Source organism: Epinephelus fuscoguttatus, linkage group LG8 (genome assembly GCF_011397635.1).
Source record: "Epinephelus fuscoguttatus linkage group LG8, E.fuscoguttatus.final_Chr_v1".
NCBI classification, from domain to species: Eukaryota; Metazoa; Chordata; class Actinopteri; order Perciformes; family Serranidae; genus Epinephelus; species Epinephelus fuscoguttatus.
The window spans coordinates 18,544,675-18,557,111 of NC_064759.1; the positions used below are offsets into that span (position 1 = coordinate 18,544,675).

General features: G+C 39.4%; 1 protein-coding gene across 2 annotated transcripts in view; it reads left to right on the plus strand.

Annotated features, from left to right (window-relative positions):
* Positions 1–12,437, plus strand: part of LOC125893578 (cytochrome P450 4B1-like) — a 55,630-nt gene that overhangs the window by 3,183 nt on the left and 40,010 nt on the right. The window contains exons 2-12 of one of the 2 annotated variants that reach the window (XM_049584327.1): positions 1,019–1,163; positions 1,322–1,366; positions 1,455–1,582; positions 1,711–1,835; positions 1,953–2,107; positions 2,247–2,353; positions 5,434–5,624; positions 5,763–5,896; positions 6,165–6,229; positions 6,372–6,454; positions 7,676–8,691. In XM_049584327.1, the coding sequence (XP_049440284.1) occupies positions 1,019–1,163; positions 1,322–1,366; positions 1,455–1,582; positions 1,711–1,835; positions 1,953–2,107; positions 2,247–2,353; positions 5,434–5,624; positions 5,763–5,896; positions 6,165–6,229; positions 6,372–6,454; positions 7,676–7,853 (1,356 nt within the window). In that variant the 3' untranslated portion in view covers positions 7,854–8,691. Of the gene's footprint in view, positions 1–1,018; positions 1,164–1,321; positions 1,367–1,454; positions 1,583–1,710; positions 1,836–1,952; positions 2,108–2,246; positions 2,354–5,433; positions 5,625–5,762; positions 5,897–6,164; positions 6,230–6,371; positions 6,455–7,675; positions 8,692–12,437 lie in introns of those variants that run through there. The other variant, XM_049584328.1, reaches the window with a different exon arrangement.

Sequence of the window (12,437 nt, forward strand, 5' to 3'; positions counted from 1 at the left end):
TGCTGCTGGTTGAAATCTGTAGGCTGCTCGCACAGCGTGCTGAATGATTTAAGCCTATTTTGCTCGCTCAAAACTATTTTTAGTCGCAAATGCGAGTGTGGTGACGGGCGGATCGCCACACTGCCAACATTTTACTCCGCCCATCATGGCACGCTGTTTGATTGCGTTATCAAAACACACCGCTATTATTTGGCCTTGCTTTTAACTTATTCCACCAAATACAGAATGTGTGTTTTGCAGTTGTTTTTACTTGGCAGTCGGTTGTTGAATCATGTATGCCCTAATGAAGGTCTGACAGACTGAACGCTCGAAATAAAGTACAACGCTGCAGAGATATTAGACTGATTAGTTACCTCTGTCAGTTTAGATATCACTGATAGTTCTCACACTTTAGCAAAGGCAAAGCTGGGTGGAGCGGTAGTAACCTTGCATTATCCAAAATGGTTCACAGTAGAAATAAATAATAAAAATAAATGAGTTACAGTTCTGAGGACAACTTTTGAGGTACCGACTTTTGAGTATTTTTACTTACCCAGACCAGCTTCAACATTAAATGCTGGATACTGCTTCTAACAAGACATGCTTTTATAAAGGATTTGCAGGTTATTAAAGGGATTTAAAAGTATTTATGAATAATGTATCATGGCTTTATATCTTTCTTAGGCCAATAAAAGGGACACATTCTGAGTTACCAGATTGTATTTAGCTGGTATATCCTCCTTTTTAACAAGTCATTTGGTATAAAGAGTACTTTTACTTTTGATACTTAAGAACATTTTTGACTTTTAATGGACTTTTATGAAAGTGACATTTTGAATGCAATACTTAAACTTGAGATTGACTATTTTTGGTGTTGTTATTTCTCTACTTTTACTTAACGTGAGATTTAAGTAATACATGTCACTAGCTACTACTTAGTGACACACTGTTAGTAAACATCAGTTCAGTCACTAACACATTGTCCTGTGGCTAACTTTAAGGTGTGGTTAACCTTCCCATGCTTTTATCTTGTTTTCAGTTTAAACAAGATGGGACAGACTTTGAGAAGATAGTGGAATGGACAAAGCAGTACCCTTACGCTTTCCCATTGTGGTTTGGCCCATTAGTTTCTTTCGTCAACATTGTACATCCAGATTATGTGAAAACCATATTGTCATCAACAGGTGTGTGCGCATTTTTTTTTATCTCTACTGAAATGATGTAACATTATGACAATAAAGTCATTTCAGTGTTTTTTATAATCTCCTACAGGATCATTGGCTAAATTTTTACAACCATAAGTCAATGAAACAGATTTTTTTATTTGTTTTTTTCCTAATAGAGCCAAAAGATGATTTTGTGTATGGGTTTCTTGTGTCTTGGATTGGTAAGAGGCCTTTTAACTACAACATATTTTGTGTTATTACAGAGATGTTTTACTGACTGACACACGTATCGTCTGTCTCTGTCTTCAGGTGAAGGTTTATTGGTATCAAATGGTCAAAGGTGGTTTCGGAACAGAAGGCTCTTGACCCCAGGTTTCCATTATGATGTTTTGAAGCCATACACTAAACTGATGGCAGACTCTGCTCAAACGATGTTGGTATGTATGTGACAGTTTAGACATGTGAATCGCAATTACAGTGAATTATCAAAAACCATTATGGTGAAGGAATGGTAAGAACAACTGATCTCCTGCAGAGATGTCACATCTGTTCTCTCTGTTGTCAGGACAAATGGGAAAGTTATGCAAACACCAGCAAGTCCTTTGAATTGTTCGAACATGTGAGCCTTATGACACTGGACACCATCTTAAAGTGTGCTTTCAGCTACAGCAGCAACTGTCAGACCGAGAGGTGAGTCCATACAAACTTTTTCCCGCCATTCACAAGTTCAGAACTGTGTTTTCAGTTGTTTAAAGCTGTCTGAATTATGAGTGTGGGAAACTGAGTTTGCCTACGTTCTCATTTTAGTGGAAGCAATGCATATATCAAGGCAGTCTACGAGCTCAGTAATCTGATTAACCTGCGGTTCAGGACATTTCCATACCACAATGACCTGATTTTCTACCTTAGCCCACATGGTTTCAGATACAGAAAAGCATGCAGAGTGGCTCATGATCATACAGGTAAGATCTTCACACATACTTTGATTAATGACAATATGAATTTTTTGCTACTATCAGTTTAACTGAATTTGATCAGTTTTGGCTTTGGTGGATATTTTACACGTTACTCTGCAAATATTTTTTATCTTGTCTTTTGAAGAGGCGGTCATAAGAAAGAGAAAAGAAGAACTAAAGGAGGAGAAGGAGCTGGAACGCATACAGGCCAAAAGAAACTTGGACTTTCTGGACATCCTTCTCTTAGCAAGAGTATGTTGTGTGATTTTAGATCCAGTTTACTGATTTAAAGCTGAGTTCAGACCAAAGATTCGCAATGAAACAGGTTAAAACATACAACTACTTACAATTCTGCAACGTTTTGAAAGCCTGTGCGTTCACACCAATAAGCACATACAGTGAGCAGCAGCAGCGACCCACCGTCCGACACCGGCACACTGTGAGGACAGGAACAGAGGGCTGGGTGGGGATGGAGCATCTGCTGCAGCAGGCGAAACACGGCGTCTGCAGTCATTTTGACTTGATCAACTGACTCAACTACAAGCTGATTGGCTATTCGGTTTCGTCTCGTCGCAAATCATTGGTCTGAACTGGGCTTGAGGAATCAGACTTTCTTGCTTTTGCTTATTGTCGTTAAATTTGTAACAAATCACACACTTTTAAGGCCCAGACACACCAAACCGACATCAAAGAGTTAGTGGCAATGAAGGCCAACTGTTGTGCTGCATCTCATCGCCTGTGTCTCAGCCAAAAAGTTGCATCTCAACAAACTGCAAAGACTACAGTCAACTAGGGCATATGTTCTGCACTTGCGTGAGAGGAAAACTCTCCAGCAGGTTCTTAGGTTGCCACCACATCAGGCACCAACACCCTTATGACCACGACTTTTAGCAGCCACCTCCACAATGGAGGCTTTGAACACGGCCCACTGAGGTTTCATGTCCCCAGTCTTCACCAGGATGCATGAAAAATTCTCCTGGTGGTGGGAGTTGAAGACCTTGTAGACAGGGCCCTCAGCCAGAAGTTCCCAGTTCACCCCCCCTACACGTTTGGGTTTGCCGAACACACATGCAACACAAATGTATAAAAATGCAACAGGATAAAGACCATGAAGACGATAAAAACAATGACACAGATACATTTTTTTTAAAGATATTTTTTGGGGCCTTTTTAGCCTTTAGTGGCTAGGACAGACAAGTGTGAAGGTGGGGGGGGGAGAGGGAGTGACATGCAGCAAAGGGCGACAGGCTGGAGTCGAACCCGGGCCGCTGCGGCAACAGCCTTGTACATGGGGCGCCTGCTCTACCAGTAAGCCACCGATGCCCCAAAACAATGACACAGATAAACAATAAATCACGTAGAAAAACCTAAAATTATACAAGAGATGATTTGGCATAATATCCAAGTGGCAAAATCCCAGTGCAAAAGGAAACACAGAACGCTCCCCTGATGTTCAGCATGTCAATGGCCACTGATACAAAGGCAGTAGTCAGGCTTTTTGTCCTCTTTTTTATGAGGCTCTCTTGAGCAGTGGCCTGAAGACAAAAAATATTTCATTTCAAATAAATAAGACAATACGGGAAAACATTGGCTACAAAGCTTCTGCTTTCTGTAAACATCCTTATGATTCATGTAGTGCTCCACCAGCTTGATATTCTTTCACTGAATATCATTTATTGTGGGTGACCTCTAGCTCAACAGGTAAAGTTTGTGCCCAATATAGGCTGAGTCCTTTGCAGCTGCGTGGGTTTGATTCCAACCTGTGGCCCTTTGCTGCGTGTCATCCCTGTTCCCTCTCCGCCTGTCCTGTAATAAAGGCAAAAAGCCCTAAAAATTATTTTTTAAAAATAGAATTCACTGTGAAGGATTTTTAGTTACACCTTGAATAATAAACATTTAACAAAATAAGAAAATATTTAATATTTAAATATTTAAGAAAATATAAACTCACTAATTTCCATCGACTACTGTTGTACAAATATTCTCAATAAGACACAGTAAGTTACCCATTGACACCTCTGTAACTGCTTCTTCCCTCACAAAAATATCTAGTGTCATGTTAATGATTTTCCTCTGTTCATACGCACTCGAGTGCCTAACTCCACCTTTGACCAGGTGAAGGAGCAATGTCCTGTGTCAACACCAACCTGACAGCCATTTGGCCTTATTTAAATGACCTACGGCACATGGTCTAAAGTGCATGTAGAGCATGTCCAAATCCACTCTTGCTAGGCAAACGGCACATAATCTAGGCGCAAAGTAAGGCACACGAGTCAAGGGGTTGTATTTAGTATTTAGTTTAATTGTTTATTATTTAAGGTGTAACTAAAAATAGAATGCAATGATTTGCAAATGCTTTTCAACCTATTTATTTTTAATTTAATACAGTATAAGACAATTTTACTATGTTACACAAGGCTAACATTATTACAAAATGGCCTGACTGCATTAAAAACAGACGCGATTGTATAAAGGGTATCGCTACATGGGCTCGGGAACACTTTGGGAAACCATTGTCGGTTGCTTCATCTACAAATGCAAGTTAAGACTCTACTATGCAAAGTGAAAGCCATATATCAACAACATCCAGAAATGCTGCCGATTTCTCTGGGCCTGCGCTCATCTGAGATGGACTGACACAAAGTGGAAAAGTGTGCTGTGGTCTGATGAGTCCACATTTCACATAGTTTTTGGAAATCATAGTTGTCATGACCATGCCCACATCTATGACAGCATGGGGCTGTGTTAGTACCCATGACATCAGGGGCACATCTGTGAAGGCATCATGAACACTGAAATGTAGGTTTCGGAGCAACATATGCTACCATCAAGACAACACCTTTGTCAGTGACATCCCTGTTTCTTCCAGCAAGGCAATGCCAAGACACATTCTGCTAGTGTCACAGCAGCGTGGCTTTGTAGTAAGACATGTCTCCCATTGAAAATATGTGGCACCTTGTGAAGCTCATATTACAACAACATAAACCCAGAACAGCTGAAGTTGTATATCAAGCAGGAATTGGAAAGGATTTCATTTTTAAAACTTATAAAATTAGTGTCCTTTCCAATCACTTACTGAGTGTTGTTTAAAGAGAAGATGTAACACAGTGTTAGACAAACCTCTGTCCCAACTTTTTTGGGACAGAGGTTTGAGTGACAGAGTGACGGTTGTGCTGCGCTGTGCGCTAGGTTTAAGATGGGGCCCAATATCTTTTTATCTTTGTTTTTTATGCTCTTTTATTATAGTTTTATTGTACAGGGAAGTTCTGGTTTTAGAACATGCTTTAATTTTTTTTTTTTTTTTTTTCTATTTCGTTTTCTCTCATCTTCAGGATGAGAACCAGCAGGGTTTATCAGATGAAGATTTACGAGCAGAAGTGGACACCTTCATGTTTGAGGGCCATGACACCACAGCCAGTGGCATGTCTTTCATCCTCTACTGTCTGGCCTGCCACCCAGGACACCAGAAGATGTGCAGGGAGGAGATCATTCAAGCCCTGGATGGCAAGGACACCATGGAGTGGTAATTTACCTGCTGAAACCCATGGTGCAATGCAAGTCAGTGCCGCTCTGTGTCACAACAGCTGGATTAGGTGAGCCTTAGGCAGTTACTTTTTTCCTGAGAATATTGATAACTAATGTGCATTTGTCTCATCTTAAGGGAGGATCTCAGTAAAATTCCATACACCACAATGTGCATCAAAGAGTGCCTTCGCCTTTACCCTCCTGTACCAGGAATATCCAGACAGACCACAAAACCCATGACCTTTCCCGATGGAAGGACTTTACCGAAAGGTTTGTTCTTAATGTTTATGGAAAGTTCATTTAGATAAGACAGCATGCTGCTGAGTGCATCTTTTACCCCACTGGTAAATTATTAACTTGTATGGGTTATTTTCCAGTTTGACCCAGCCTTAGTTTGTAGATGTAAATTGTAGCAGCATCTTTACGATACTGTCTCATACTTAAATAGTGTAGATGTTGGCCTGTTTATTTGTATACACCTTGTTGTACAGTCACTGCACAATTCAAACCCAAACACACATTTTTTTCTTATTTGCAGGTTGTAATGTTGGAACAAGTGTGTATGGACTTCACAGGAATGCAGCTGTCTGGGAAAACCCTGATGTAAGTCGAGATGATGTCATTCTAAGCAGATGTTTTTGATATGTCATGAACAGCAGAAAGTTATTCAATTCTCAGTGGAAAAATTTGGAAAAACAAGGAATGTGTGATTTACTGGCATGTGCTTTTTGTTTTGACAACACAGGTCTTTGACCCACTGCGTTTCCTACCGGAGAATGTTTCCAAGAGGTCGCCTCATGCATTCGTGCCCTTCTCTGCTGGGCCAAGGTTTGTCCTCACCTGATACCGTGTGACTGGCTCACTAAGAACAAGAGAGGGAGGTTCTCAGTTAAGACAAAAGTCTGCAGTATGTGGATGTGTTACCTAACACAACGTCCTTTTTATCAACACAATAAAAACTATGAGGCTTTATTTGGGGCTATAAGAAATAGGAGAACTCTGTAAACTAGGATTAATCCTATTTAAAGGAGCTGTATTTGACATTTAGAATATTAATATAGCAGTAAACCACTATTTGCTGTATAAAGATATAGTGGATTAATGGCGACCTCAGCAGAGAATGATGTCAATCTACCTCTCTGTGTGTGGTAATCAAAGCCTCTCTGTCCAATGTTGTGGACAGTCCAGCCAGGCTGGCATGTTGGTGAGTGAGTTCCTGTGAGTGTGTCCCACTGGCTAGCTAAACACTGCCACTCTGCACTGTATTCATAAGGCGCTTACTGCTGATAGCAGTGTCTTGACTCACAGTGGTGGGACCGCGTTGCTGTAAAAGCGTAGCAACCACCATGAAAAAACTGTTTTCACCTGGGGCGGCTCGCCTTATGGAAATCTTTGGATTTAAGGAAACTTATTTCAGCAGAAAAAAACTAGTTGAACAAGGGCTGTACTGAATGTTAATTTATTGCATTCAGAGTTTCTGTTGAGGCTTTCAAATCAACCTCCAAACATCTGTCATCGTTTTATATCTGGATAGGGTCCAGGATTTTTTGGGCGGGCCTGAAATCACGGCTCAATGACACCACAGACGACATCCTGTGTGCAGTGTTACCATAGACTGTGTGTGCTCGTAGACTGTAAAAGTTATGGACATAGCTACAATGACAACACCCATTTCTTTGTGGACTCCCGTTTTGAAGCCTCGAGTTTGGCATGTCGGCAGCCGCCATCTTGGAGTTTTTTTAGATCCAGAAGCGACCATTTTAGCAGTGTGGAGAAGCGACAGGTGGATCTGACAGAGAAGCCAGGATATTATCAGCAGGAAGCCTGTCACTCAAATGATGTGTCACATGAAGCCTACTTTAAACCATCATGAGCTTATCATTTCCACATTTACTACAACACTATCACCATATCTTTTTGTCTATATTAGTTCAACAATATAGATAAATATTCTGGTACCAACTGATTTGATTTTGTTGATCATAAAACATAAAAGCACTGTGATAATCATCATATACCTCACATATTTTTACTGTTTTCCACCCTCAGGAATTGCATTGGGCAGAACTTTGCCATGAATGAGCTGAAAGTGGCGACAGCCCTAACACTGAGGAGGTACCATCTGATCGAGGACCCCACCCAGAAACCCAAGATTATACCAAGACTGGTGCTTCGCTCACTGAATGGCATCCACATCAAAATCAAACCTGTAGACCCACAAGAGTAAAAAGAAATTACTGTAGGAAATGCTATAAACCTGGAAAAAATACATTAATCAGTCAGGATTAACTGTGCCGTATTTTATTTAGTGGCTGGATATGTTATTGATTAAATTAGTTGCTGAAAAAGAAGTTGCACTTATAATTTAAAATCCTTTTCTCACACTGTAACAGTTTGTAATGACACATTTTGCACTTTATATGTTAAAAAAAAAAAAAAAAAAGGAATAGGACCTACAGTGTATTGGGGTAGGACATTTGCACCAGATCAGTTTTGGAATAACTATAGTAGTATTCAACTTGTTTCTATGGCTCAATCGGAACTTTGATCTCATCTCTGACATGATGTCTGCTCGAAGACACCCTCCACTCTCAACGATAGGGAGTGTCTAGCTTTTATTTTCATAGCAAAAATGTATGTGCATGGCTGACTCTTGTCATCTTTGGACTTTTCATGTTTGGAGGCTACAGTGTGGCACTCTATTTGCTCAGGCTAAACTGCATTAAGCAAGAATGATAGATGAATACATGCAAGAGTTTGCCATGTTTGATTATCTGCGGCATCCTTGAGCAAATAAAGTGCCAGTGTCGTGCCAAGGTAGTTGTTGGAGGTGGAGCTACATTAGGCTTGTACTCTTTGATTTCACTTAAGGGAATTTAACATATCAGCATGTGGATTGTTTATCGTTTTAGTATTGCTGTTTTATCATGTATGATTTGTAATGTAACACATGGCTCATCTATCAGAGTAAATGGTTTATTCTTCTGTACATGTTACCAAACTAATTATTCATTGCACTAAATTGAGAATGTCTACTGAAAAACTTGTATCTTTTTCCTTTTGAAGCAGTTTTTTCTTGTCTTTTTTGTGGTAATTAGGCAATGTTATAATCTCCCACAGAGTGAACTACTTGGTCATCCTGTGGTACTGTTTGGAGGCTAGTTGTTTACATGCTGTAGGCCTAATTCAACCTTTTTTAAGGAATTTGTTCATTCAGATACACTAGTCCATACCCATTGGTAGCTTTGTCACCTTCTACGCTTCTAGATAAGCAATTAGCTCTCTAGCGCCCCCATTTTGTTTGATGGGGTCAATAATGGAGGGGTCCCCTCAGATTATGTGTGGTCATATGCCTACAAAGTTGCGTGGTGATCAGTGAAACCCGTGAGATGTTATACACCTTTATGTGATGAGCCACGCCCTCCGCAATATTCATTGCCTTATAGAAGCTCAGTTTTAGTAAGTTTTCCAACTTTTGCCAAGAGGGAACTTTAGATATTGGTCCCTAAATTATGTTCACAGAGTTTCATGCAGATCGGTCAAACTTCCTAGGAAGGGATAGATTTTAAGTGTTTTTCAAAAAATTCAAAATGACGGGAAAATGGCGGATATAACCGGAAGTTATGGGTTCTTGAGGAGAGGCATCTCTGTGCAAAGTTTCATGGCTCTACGACATATGGGGCATAATATATGTCCATTCAAAGTTTGCAATTTCAATCTGTTGCTATAGCGCCCCCCTTTGGCCAATTGATGTAATATTCCTTCATTCGCATCCTCCCATGACCCTCTACCACTGTGCCAAATTTCACATGAACTGACCAAGTCAGTCAGGAGAAAAACGTGGAACAGACACACAGACAGACACATCCACAGAGTTTTCATCATTATATAGTAAGATAGTTGATACTGTAGGCTATGAGAACAATGGAAACAAGTAAGCTACCTCAATCACTATCTATTGTGAAAAATGTCATAAATACAATGGAGTATTGTTTTTTATTTTGTATATACTTCAGATCATGCCTAATACTTCTGATAAATATGAAGTTTCTTCTTTAGCAAAGGTTGTGGGGGAGTACAATTTCAGAAAAGGGGCTACCTAGTTACCCCAGCAGGTGGCAGTAATGCGCTACAAAGTTGGATGGCAACTTCACTAGCTGTGTTCATTCATTCTCTGATAATAAACCTAACTGTTTGGCTATTGATAGATATTTGTCATCCCATTTCAGTAGCTTAACTTACGTTGAAACGACCGGCTGAATGATTGGCACCTCAAACACATTCATTTCCATTAAAACCTTACTGTATAGGTGAGGACAACCAGTGAAAATGAAATGAACTGCTGCTTTGCAGATTCAGATTGATTATATGAAACATTATCAATAAATAAATGATGGTATTATTAACACCTGTTCTAAGGAAATACAAGAGAACTATCAGTATAACAGTGGCATTTATGGGCCATCTTAGTTTGGTAACTTTTCTCTATACTTTTATTTCACTATACACACAACTACCGTCAAAGTAAGTAATTGATGTCTCAGCAGGTCGCCTGATGACAACTGATGAGTAAACCACTGAAGTCTCCTCTTCCACCTGCAGTGAGAAATAAAAAAAACAACACATATGAGACTAGGTCACTCATCATCATCATCAAGTACACTTACCCTGCCATTCAAGCCACAGCAACAACCATGAACAGGAAATGCTCTGAAGAGATAGAAACAGAATCAGGTGGGACATGCGTGCCTAGCCCAGTGTCAAACCTTAACTTCTGTTTCCAGGCAGCAGACCACTGAACAAACAAACAACAGGAAATTGAGCAAGACAAACAGCTTCATATCTTACTTGTGTGCAGTCTTGGTCTTATGCACCAAATTGCCAAAAGTGATATTGAAATAAGAAATGTAAGGGCTGCTGATGTCCCATAAATAACTGGAATCAGACACCCGGGCTCTGTTAAACCAAAACACAAGATTTCACATGAGCATAAAGTATGCTTTGGAGAGAGGACTCACATAGTGCTCAATTATAGTAGATTACCCAGTGTCAGCCAGAACTTTATTGCAGCTAACATTATTGAACTTCATTCGTTCAGTCATTATCTGTAACTGGTTATCCTGTTGAGGGTCGCGGAGGGGCTGGAGCCTATCCCAGCTGACACTGGGCAAGAGGCGGGATATAACCTTGACAGTATGAATCCCCCCACAGGCATGACGAACACAAGTAGTTTTCTAGGAAATGGTTTAATGGAGCCATCCAATCTCCATCACACTGTGAAAACACAAATAACACAATTGACACAATTATAATAAAATAAAGGAAATTAGACCAGACAAAACGTAGGCTACACACATGTAGCTAGCAATACACTTTGACAAAATAATAAGAAACAAAAAGTACCTCGTGGCTGCATGCCATAAAAGAGGGAATTGTCCATGAAGCAGGAGGTGATTGTCCTTAATGTCGTTTGTCATCATCAATCATCTCTTCATGTCAGGGAAAAAGAAAGCGGAAGTATGTAACAGGAAAGGAAAGTGAAAGTATGTCTCCAAACTACACGAGACCAGGCTTGTAGACCATGTACATTGGAATAATCACATTAATCAAATCATGTATCACTCAATAAAACTACTATGAAAATACAATCATGTCTCCAATTATTAATATGAAATGTAAACATGTAAATATGTAAATGTAAATAACTGTGAATTAACTGTTTATATGAACCAATCATGGAATCAATTATGCATTAATGAATTATATCAATGAACTGTATGCACCATCATGGATACATTTACAGACAGGTCGCCAGACTATCACATGGCTGACACAAAGTGACAGACAACCATTCACGCTCACATTCACACCTACGAACAATTTAGAGTTATCAATTAACCTGCTTATCTTTGGACTGTGGGAGGAAATCGGAGTACCCAGAGAAAACCCACACTGACACGGGGAAAACATGCAAACTGACATATGTTGACCTCAGGCTGTTTAAATACATAATACTGAGAGACAGAACTCCGATTTTTGGTAAGTAGCTGTCAATAACTACATTGATTTATAATATATGTGTAACACGCCATAAACAGTTACATCTTTATGTTGTTTTTTAAAGTAAAATGTGCTAATATTTGAGGATTAGTGTTAGTTTACTACGGTTAGGTAAGGCTCTATGAATCCCAACCTTGGAAATTCACGTTACAGCAGCTTAATACACATGATGTGTAATATTTTTACTGTAGAAATATAGGAATGTATAGATATCTCCCAGGAAGTGGCAAAATATAGCACACAGGAATATTACACAGTATGTACACAGTGCACAGTTTAAATTAAGGGATGTGGATAAGGATATGTATTTATATATGTATACAGGCCAGTTTAAGTATATTAATGACGTAGCGTAATTATATGATAGAAATGTATTATTACACAGTATAACTATGTGTAATGTGTATATAACATATTATTTCTGCCTTGTTTAAATATGTTAGTCTTTCCTTACCTTGGTGAAACAGCATGTTGCTTTTATTGCTTTAAATGATGTTTTCAATTCTGTCCTTAGTCTTGTGTGGTTGTCAAGAGTAATCACATCATAACATTTATTGATAATGTAATGATTCTAATGATTTATAACTAATGTTATCTTAATTACTTTCAGTGGGACAGAAGAAGACCGACGACAGGTGACTACCAATCAAGTGACAGCACAATGGGTCACTGGGCTAGCAGCAGCAGCAGCAGCAGCAGCAGCAGCAATTTATAGACATATATATTTTATGTATCTTTGTCTTTTTTTACT